Source organism: Electrona antarctica, assembly GCF_951216825.1.
Source record: "Electrona antarctica genome assembly, chromosome: 11".
In the NCBI taxonomy this organism is placed as follows: domain Eukaryota; kingdom Metazoa; phylum Chordata; class Actinopteri; order Myctophiformes; family Myctophidae; genus Electrona; species Electrona antarctica.
This window is the reverse complement of record NC_136792.1, coordinates 28,664,030-28,674,922: the sequence shown is the minus strand read 5'-3', so window position 1 is coordinate 28,674,922 and position 10,893 is coordinate 28,664,030. Positions and strand designations below refer to the sequence as shown.

Sequence of the window (10,893 nt, the reverse complement as noted above, 5' to 3'; positions counted from 1 at the left end):
CTTCCATGATGTTATAGGCTACACTGTGGTGAAAGAGCCCCACCCTCCTCCTTGCAGGGGGGCCTCAGGATTTTGATCGACGATACTGATAGCAACTTGTTCATTGAGATTAGACAAGTTGAATACATAGTCAGTTGGCATCCACTAGCAAAATCAGCTAGGCTAATGTTAGCTGCGAAACAGTGAGGCAGCGACGCTTTAGTTATGAGCCGTGAACATCGCCGTTTGGATCAAACACCTCAATCTGAGAAAATAATATGAGATAAAAGGGTTTTAAGATTTCAGTTAGCATAGCAGTGAACGAGGGGGAATCATTTTTCTGACGGACCACAGCCTAGCCGAGCAAACCCAAAAAAAATGTCGTCTTTGGCAGTGAGCGCCATTGGGAAGTCGTCCTTGGCAGTAAATGAGTTATAACCGCTGCTAATCGCCATTCATAGTCATACCATACTGTACTGTAGGTACCACTCACAATGTCGCACAGACTCGCACATACACAATAATCAACTATGGTAAAACGTTTCTGCTGTGGAATCTGCAATGGTGATTCCACGTACCCAGAGCGGTTGGAGGGGATATTTTCCCTAAGCTGAAATATGCACTGAAACTGCAAAGTTGTGGCTGTTGTTGAACACACAGTTTAACATTGGGAATATTACTGTGTGTGTGGGTGTGTGGGTGTGTGTGTGTGCGTGTGTGTGTGTGTGTGCTCACGTGCGTGTGTGCGTGTGTGTGTGTGTAGCGTCTCAGGCGGAGCTTGCCCCCAGGTTTGCTTAGAAAGATCTCGTCATCGTGGACCACCACCACCTCTGCCACAGGGCTGCCCACCATCGAACCGGGCCCTCTACGCCGGGACCGATCTGCCAGCATCAAACACACCACTGACAGGTAACACAGCTCTCACCACAGCACTGCAGACTGACTGACTGACTGACTGACTGACTGACTGACTGACTGACTGACTGACTGACTCAATCACTCAAATAACGACATTTGCAAATTATGAGCTATGCATTATGAAGCTATAATAGAAATGAGCTAGCAACGAACTAGCTATTAATGTACCCACCTTTTGAAGAATATAACATTAGAAATAAGAAATCCTCTGCAAGATTTGCAATTATGACCCTGTGAGCAGATTTTTAAAAGAATCTAGCCATAAAGTCCAGTTTCTATATCAAAGTGTTCAAAATAAAACAGTTTCTGATGTTTGTGTAAACCTTGACACTCAAAATGTAAGCATTTGCATAAACATTGGACAGATTGTGGCATAGTGTTGCTGTCAAACAAACAGGAAGGTAGGAGCGCACACCAGTAGTGGGGAGGTGCTGACCGCAGAAGATAACTATGACTGAAAAAGGAGAGAGGCCGCACAGCTCGTAGTCACGATGCCATCAAAATCTTTATTTTTCCAACGTTTCGGCAACAAGTTGCCTTCTTCAGGGAAGTGTTGCTGTCATACACCAATAGGTACACATACAATAATAATCAAAAAACAAAAGAACATGTGCGTTCACATTATATGCCTTAGTTTACATCTACAATATGGTTCATTCATTCATTCATTCATTTATTCATTCATTCATTCACTGCTGTAGGCCTACAACTAATCGCCCCTCTGGAGACACACTGGACACTCAAGTTCTACTTGACTCTCATTGGGCATCAATTCTCTCCTCCCTGCCTACTTGTCCTCTGTCTGACGGGACCCCGTTTTCTGCCCCACAAAGGGAGGGTCTGGAAGGAGCGTCGTGGCTTGTGATTGGGTGAGACGGACCATCAGTGGGGTAGGGAGCGCTCTGCTGTGTTCATTGTAGGGGGGGCGATGATCTCTTGCGTCGTTCGGTCGGTCACACCTCCATAATATGGTTGCCATTCCATTACGCCTCGTGACGTCACGCCTCGTGACGTCCTCTTCGATGTCTCCCTTTTGACTGATACCTGTCCATTCAAAGTCTAGACGGGCCTGCCCCAAAGTTATTAGTAGATTTCTCAACAGGCCCGAAAATTAAGGCCTGGCCCTACCTGGGCCCTCATCAAACCCTGTACACTCAAGACACTGCCCCCACTGACACCCATATACTGTATGGAGCTGACCTGTTCTGACATTCCATATGTTGATCTGATCTCATCAAACCCTGTACACTCAAGACACGCTCCATATATGGCCAGCACAGAATTCATTCCATATGTTGATCTGACCCCCCATGCTAAAGCGCCAGCACTCGCCCAGCAGTCTGCCGTCACCCAGGCGGATGCATGCACTTCTCGCCCTCAGGGCGGCTTACTGGTTATTCTGTGCCTATCGGGTCGTAACTCGGACGTTGCTGAGTCGGCTCAAGCAAACCTTGCAATGTTCGGCACGGCAACTCGCTCGCTTTAGTTCGCTTGGTGGTGTCTCTCATGGCTTAAGTTAGCTTGAGACGACGCCCCTCTGTCAAGGTCTGAAACTATAGGGCTAAAGTCCTTCCTTTCATGGGGCAGATAACTGTGTCGCTTGTGTGACACACCGGCTTCCTGCTCCATCTTTATGTAGTGCAGTCCACTGGTGTCATCGCTGTAGGGTGGAAACCATTTCCAAAAACTGTTACTTTTCAGAAAATGTAAAATAAATACATAAATTATGTATCAAACCCACTGTTTGTTCCTGTTTTTACATAAAGCCTTTGTTCTGCTTGTGATACATTTGCTTTCTCCATCCCGTCATCATTCCTTCTCTCCCTCACTCACTCAATCAATCAATCAATCAATCAATCAATCAATCAATCAATCAATCAATCATACAATCATACAATCATATTTCTTGTCAGAATCCATTCAAGTGAAATAATATGAAGTCAGATTGGAAATGGCCTGTTTGGCTGTAATGCTGTGAGAAAAAAGCAACTAAAGTAATTTAATTTTCTAATAAGCCATGAAGGACATGTTTGTATAATGAAAGTCGCTCTGACATATAGGATCTGTCAGGGTTGCACAAAATAATGTGAAGCCACTGGTTTTCTAAAGTGTTTTTTCTCTGTTATGTCATATTCAAGGGTCTATACTGTATACTGTGAATCTCATCTGTTTACTTATTCACCCCAATAAGTAGGACCAGCCTACTTATTGCCTTGGGAGATATCTCTGACTTTGCTTGTGTCTCAACTCTGTTCCCTGGAACAATTGGAGTAGTGTGGTGTGGTCTGTATTAGGAAGAGCGATTTTAGACCATGCCTCTCAAGTCAGGTGACAAATTGTATAAACAATATAGATTATGTGTAATTAGTTGAGCTGCGAAGGTGAAGCCAGGCAAAACTAAAATTGTAATGACTCTGTGTGTTTGCCTGCGTATTGTTTGATTGTATATCAGTTATGTCACTGTCTGCAAATTTGTCCACCAGATGGTGGTGAAGAGGCACAAGTATGCAAATCGCCTTGTTGTGTTCGACCTGAATTGAGCTTTGACCAGGCCTTTCAAACATTAAGTGTGTAATATAATAATGTTCTTTCTTTCTTTCTTTCTTTCTTTCTTTCTTTCTTTCTTTCTTTCTTTCTTTAATCTCTTTATAGTTTTTTACCCAGTGATTCATGGAACAACTCTGTAATGATGACCATCTCCAAAAGCCGCTCCATGTCTGCCTCTTGTACTGCTTCTATCACCTCCAACCACCTCTATAGCAAACCACTGGGAAGACCAGGTGTGTGTGTGTGTGTGTGTGTGTGTGTGTGTGTGTGTGTGTGTGTGTGTGTGTGTGTGTGTGTGTGTGTGTGTGTGTGTGTGTGTGTGTGTGTGTGTGTGTGTGTGTGTGTGTGTGTGTGTGTGTGTGTGTGTGTGTGTGTGTGCTCCTCCCCACCCCTCTCAACTGAACGTTTTCTGTTTATATCAAGTACTTCCCAGTAGCCCCTCAGGAAACTACTTTCTTTATTTTCCATCCTGAATGGCATCAGGCTTAATATTATTATTGCATTTATGCTATGTGCAATAATATAACTGAATGTCAACAATTAATATCTGTAGTTTGCTAACCTTAATCTGAAGCAAAAAATTCAACAGCGGTATCAAATATTGCATGCTTTTCTAATATCGTGCAGCCTTACAGTATCATCTAGCAAAAACACACCATTGTAGCATCTATTCAATTTCTTTATTCCATTTCTTCCTCTAGGTTTCCCCCCTTCCAACGTATCACCTCTGGGCTCTCCATGCCCTTCTCCTCCCAACCAGGGCACGCCAGTGTCCAGCCCTACCACCAAGACCTGTCCCGTTGAGTTCCCTGAGCCTGCAGAGCCCCGGACAGACCGGGCCCCTGGCTCTGTGGCCTCTAGGAGCCACCACAGAGCCTTAACTCATAGCCAGAGCGCCCCGAGCTCCGCCAACCCCCCTCACTGGTGTCCTGCACCACTCTGTGGCAGGTGAGCTGTGACCCCATCCCTCCCTCGGAGACACACACGTTCGATGCACAAACAGAGAGATGGAAATATGATTTAGTTGAAAATGAGATGCCCACACTACCCTTGACCAAACCTCCCTTCCATAATGAGATGCCCACACTACCCTTGACCAAACCTCCGTTCCATAATTTGATGCCCACACTACCCTTGACCAAACTTCCCTTCCATAATGAGATGCCCACACTACCCTTGACCAAACTTCCCTTCCATAATGAGATGCCCACACTACCCTTGACCAAACTTCCCTTCCATAATGAGATGCCCACACTACCCTTGACCAAACTTCCCTTCCATAATGAGATGCCCACACTACCCTTGACCAAACTTCCCTTCCATTTCCTTCAGAGCTTTCTGCAGATGTTGATTGATTGATTGATTGATTGAAAAATGTATTAACAGTTTGCAGAATTACAGTACATTTCAAGCACAAACTCAATACAAAGGCGGTTAACTGTGAGTGGACGACCCAATTAAGCATTACACTTGTTTCCAATAGGGTCCACCATGTTCAAATCATCAAAAACATTTAGAGACGTACAAATAGACACTTCTATATAGTCAAAGGACAGAACAGGAATTAATCATAAAGGAGGTAAAAAGGGAAAAGAAACATATACAGTGAGGGAAAGAGATTGTTCACCAGAGATGTTGAGAAGGAAATAGAAATTGGACAGAATGAAACATAATCATAATTTGAATACAACATTATATTAGCCGGTTCAGTTGGGCATGTGTCAACAACTAACAAGACAGGACTCGTGTCTCTTTCTCATCCACTGCCTCTCTCTCGTTGTTAGCTGTGGCAGACCATTCAGCAACCAGCAAAATCATGGGGCCGAATCCATTGACAAAGCAGAGAGAATAACAGGTATGCAGCAAAACACTGTAAAGGCTGTTACAATTTCCATTATACATGATATTTTATTAAATTCAACTGGCAGGTTTCTCATTTGTTGATTTCCATTGTGTGATAGTGATTGCTAGTATAATTTTAAAAAGGAATTGATATTTCTGTAATATAAGGTCTGTACTTAATCCCATAATTCACTCTGGTTTGTTGTCTTGTGTGATTTTTAATCGATATTTGATAAAAAAAATGTATATATATATATATATATATATATAAATAATGTATCATTTATAATTGCTATTGTAATTTCTCTCTGTGTCGTATCGCTAGATGAGCGTGTAGTGGTCTCATCAGACTACGACAGCACCTATGACAGCACTTATGAGACCAACCACAGTGACAGCAGTGACTTTGCACAGAATGAGGAGGAGGGGGAGGGGGGTAAAAAGCCCCCTGAAGCACGAGAAGAATGCAGGCAGTATCAGGCTGAAGGCATCGTTCTTCATCCTCTCCTCTCGACCCCAGAGGTAGGGAGGCAGGGCCGTCAATCCAGAACCTAGGTTTAATAGTATTATTAACACTAATGTTAATCGTCCTACTCTAGCCTCCAGTTGTACACATACATAACTAGAAAAAGTGCTCATTGGAGGACAGGTCTCCACCAGGCCAGGTATGTTATTGTGGCCTTCTAGTGGTGCTATAATAGGCCAATCTGAAAAGGGTGCCATTTCTAATTACGTCTTTGATGGCAATTCACATTCAAAGTCATGATTAGCATTTTGTTCCAAAAATGTGTTTTGTAAAAGTCCAACAGCTGGTGGCGTTATAACAGACCAATGTGAAAAGGGTGTGATTTATTCCCACCTTTGTGCGAATATGCGTGCAAAATTTCCCTCAAATTGCACTGCTTTCATGATTTGAGGCATTTTGTTCAAAGCGGGCCAATCCTGCAAACTTTGGAAGCCAATGTTAGCCAATTAGGATGGAATATGAAATACCGGATAGATCCATCTTGATCACATGACTATAGAGATACTGTGTACTGATTTGTAGGATTTTTGGACAAAATCTGAAGGATGTGAATGTGTTTTACAAATATCGGCCTCCTGGTGGCGCTATAAAAGGCACATGTGAAAAATCAAAGGTCAAAGGTTTTTCCTTGGCCTCTAGGGAGTGTGCATGCAAAGTTGCACGCATGCGCCCTTTACTTCGACAGCTCCGGTCTTTGTTTGTGACTCTGTGGGCGTTGTGTTGCTTCTATTTTTATGCGCATGTATCATGCAGACTAAACTACACTACACAATAATGGTTAGGGGTAAATCTAAAGGGTCATTAACATTGTCCTTGCACCCAGGGAGTCCCAGAATCCACTCGCTAAACAGTCACACTCCATAATTGGATTGCGCAGCTGCGTTCCTGTGTCCACACAGTCTCCCCACTGCTTCCGTGTCTTCCTGAATCATCCATGCAGACACTGATTTGTCATTATAACAGTTCCTAGCAATCAAACTCGACATCATAGGTGCTCCCCTAATCTTGTATTGGGAAATGCCAGAACACGAATCAACCAGATATAGGAATCTCATAATCGGCTGTGATATATATAAGATTCTACTTTTAATGGGACCCTATGGAATGCACGCGCACGTTTCCTTGTGCTGTGAGTGATGAAGGTGTTGCCTAGCAAACGGGTCAGTGCTAAAAGTTGATTTTCAGCGAGACAGTTTCATATCGATAAAGTACATGTATTGATGGAGAATTCCGTCAAAAGCAGACAACGGTTGGATTTTAAAAGACGGAATATTCTGCCAAAGGCATCCAATTGGTTAAAATATTGTGAAGTTAAGAATTTATTATTACAGTTTGTGCAACTGTATACCTTATAGTAACCTTTAAATAATTATAATTAGAGTAGCTGCAACCCTCAGCCAAACCAAAATATACATGATAAAATTGACTACATGATGTAACCGCATTCTTTCCACATTTTTGTATGAATGCCATGTGTCCATTGACCTCTGAACCTTGGTATTTGACCCTTAGGATAAGCCCATCCTGGCTCCAGAGCCTCTGGTGATGTCTGAGCTAGAACCTCTGATGAGTCAGCTGACTAACTGGAACTTCCCTGTCTTCACCTTGATGGAGAAGTTCCACTGCAAAAGAGGATGCATCCTTAGCCAGGTAAACCCTAGATCAGTGTTTCCCACACATGGGTCGGGACCTATCTTTCCATCCATTTTCATGGGTCACCACCAGTAAATATTCCCTTTTTTGACATTATATACTATATATACCTTTATTATATCAAAATATTTTCTAAAATGTAAAAAAGAAAAGAAAAAGATGAAGACAAATCAATTTGTTTTCTTTTTCTTTTATGTTTTTCCCCATCATTAGTGAAAATAGCAGATCTACAAGCTGTGGGCTTGAAGCTATTTTCACTGTTTTTGAAATAAAGTAGGGCCTAAATGGACAATTCATTAAGTATTTTTGCAAGGTCAGGTCCCGGGGAGACACCAGATTATACATTATAAAACATTTAAGCCTGTTTTGGCTTGTGTGGATGCTCAGTACAGCAGCAACACTCAGTTCAAACACACACACACACACACACACACACACACACACACACACACACACACACACACACACACACACACACACACACACACACACACACACACACACAGGCCAGGGAGGAGGGCTTGTACAGTACAGTACAGTACAGTACAGTACAGTACAGTACAGTACAGTACAGTACAGTACAGTACAGTACAGTACAGTACAGTACAGTACAGTACAGTACAGTACAGTACAGTACTATAGCACAAGTACAGCACCACTCAGTTCAGACGGGTCTGATTTTATTCTCTTCAATATAATCTCATCAATATAATCGCAAGGAATGACTAACAGACCAAACAGTCAAAGAGTTCCAAAGGTTCAAATGTAGCCTGTGTGATAGGCTGCAAGCTGCACAACATTTATTATTTATTCAAAGTAATGTAGTACGAAGGCTGTACTGTAGCTCTTCAAAATGTCATCATGGTGTTTCTAAATATACTGTACCTTATGATAAACAAGCTGTCTTAAAATCACTTGGCTTACATGGCCGTGTGACCCATCCATGAGATATGTCTATCAAACTGGTAGATTATACTACTTCAAGTACACTGGAGGTGGTCATGGATGGAGATTCCGCTGGACTCTCCGTCCATGTAGCCTACTGTACAGGTCTGCTCCCTATTTTCACATCAGTGAACTTCATATGAGCATGAGCCAAGACTAAAGACTTTCACTCATAAACATGTTGGATTTTATTAGAACCATCAAGACAAGAAAAGACTGTTTTAAGACAGTGATGATCGACAAATGATCGAGTATAGATTATATTATATTAGACAGACAGACAGACCCTAACCCTTTTTCTCGATTTTACTAGTTTCTCGATTTCACGGTAACATATGAAAATATGGCACATGGGCCCTCATTTTGGCACCCCTGGTAATAATACCATAGCTCAGTGCTTGTATCAATTGATTACATGGAAGAAAAATGTATGCTATTGATGGTCCTTATTGTCTCTAAGGTTTCCTATAAGCTATTTGAGGACACAGGCCTGTTTGAGACCTTCAAAATTCCTGTCCAAGAGTTCATGAACTACTTCCATGCTCTGGAGAATGGATACAGGGAAATCCCATGTGAGTATGACATCATCGTATGACAACACACGCCTTTTGTTTGTGCAGCATTTCAGGTACTTCTATGATACCGAAAAAGTGCACATACAAAACTTTCGTTCGTGAGATTTTATTTTGCTTTAATCCATGGCATAATCACATTTCATATTCCTACAGTTGGAGGCCATCGATATTGTCCTTTTCTTTTTGCTGAGGTTTGCGTGATCTGCGCAAAAGGACAGTTAACCCATTTTGGGCGGGAACCCCTTTTGGTGTTTTAAACATTGTTATAATTTAGCTATTGAAAAATAGCAGATCTACAAGCTCATAGCGCGCCACCGAGTGGCGTGCTACGAGCTTGTAGGTCTGCTATTTTTGAAAAATCGTGAAAATATTTATTTCAGAAAACTGGAGGATTTAGAAGGATTTTTTTAAATTTTGAGGTCAGGCCTAAATGGGTCAAATGATAAGGGACAATATCGGTGGCACCCAACTGTACTTCCTGAATGGTTTCTTTCATGTCATCATGCACATGGCGTGGTCTTATAGCTCATTCAGTTGATGTGGTGTCGCCGGGTGTGTTTCTCTTCCCAGACCACAATCGGATCCATGCCACTGACGTGCTGCATGCAGTGTGGTACCTCACCACTCAACCTGTGCCAGGCCTGCCCACACTGCTGACAGAGCATGGCTCCAGTGTTGGTGAGGACTGATAACACACAGTATGTAGCCAGCCAGCCAGGCAGGCACTAGACCAGTGTTGCCTAGCTTGTGACTTTGGTGGTGACTTTGTGCTTGTTATTCTTTTTTTGTGACAGCAACTTTTTATTTCATTTTTCTAAAAGCTTTTCAAGGGAAGAGACATTACATTATATCACTATGCATGGATACACAGAAGTGTATACTTTCAGTTCATAGATTGTCCGTCAGTGGTCATTAATGTACTCATGTACTTTGCCTGTAACAGTCTCTTTCTCTGATTTGGCGGTCCTGTGGTTGCAAAACAACTCAGGCCGCTTCTTAACCTCCTCACCAGATCCAGGGTTTGCACAGACATTAAAGGATATAGTGGGGCGGTTAAGCTCATATATGGAAGCCTGGTATTGTGAATTTTATGATAAAAGCATGACACTTTCTTCAGATGTGGAAACATTTCTGAATCGACCTCTGGAACTTGTCAGAGGTTGTACACATTTCTGGCTGTCAAACCATGTTGGAAACCGCTACCAACAGTCATTAAGACATGCGAATCCCTTGACTCCTTCAAAACCGCTCTCAAAGGGCACCTACGGACGGCTGCAATTCGAAACTGGCCCCTGTAAAATCGGAATCCCTCAAACACGGACGCAAGGACAACACAAGAGACGGTCGCGGCCACACAGCCAACTCAAGGTATGGCCACTGAGCCGACTTGGGGACCCAACGCAAGGACAACACAAGAGACGGTCACGGCCACACAGCCAACTCAAGGTACGGCCACTGAGCCGACTTGGGGACCCAACACAAGGACAACACAAGAGATGGTCACGGCCACACAGCCAACTCAAGGTACGGCCACGGAGCCGACTTGGGGACCCAACGCAGCTCCTCCAAGGAAAACAAACAAATGAACGGAGCTGAACGTGAATCCCCCCCACCGCCCACCCCTTTTTTTCCCTCACTGTATATGTTTCTTTTCCCTTTTTACCTCCTTTATGATGTATTCCTGTTCTGTCCTTTGTCTATATAGAAGTGTCTATTTGTACGTCTCTAAATGTTTTTGATGATTTGAACATTGTGGACCCTATTGGAAACAAGTGTAATGCTTAATTGGGTCGTCCACTCACAGTTAACAGCCTTTGTATTGAGTTTGTGCTTGAAATGTACTGTAATTCTGCAAACTGTTAATACATTTTTCAATCAATCAATCAATAGGGCCCATGTTAAACCCAG

The 10,893-nt window shown here is 42.8% G+C and overlaps 1 protein-coding gene across 1 annotated transcript in view; it reads left to right on the top strand.

Moving 5' to 3' along the window:
- Positions 1-10,893, top strand: part of pde3a (phosphodiesterase 3A, cGMP-inhibited) — a gene marked incomplete at both ends in the record, with an annotated part of 75,546 nt that overhangs the window by 57,297 nt on the left and 7,356 nt on the right. Inside the window, 8 exons of the mRNA XM_079513803.1 lie at positions 743-888; positions 3,562-3,677; positions 4,146-4,392; positions 5,229-5,299; positions 5,612-5,808; positions 7,325-7,462; positions 8,871-8,982; positions 9,556-9,663. Of these exons, the coding sequence (XP_079369929.1) occupies positions 743-888; positions 3,562-3,677; positions 4,146-4,392; positions 5,229-5,299; positions 5,612-5,808; positions 7,325-7,462; positions 8,871-8,982; positions 9,556-9,663 (1,135 nt within the window). The remainder of the gene's footprint in view (positions 1-742; positions 889-3,561; positions 3,678-4,145; positions 4,393-5,228; positions 5,300-5,611; positions 5,809-7,324; positions 7,463-8,870; positions 8,983-9,555; positions 9,664-10,893) is intronic.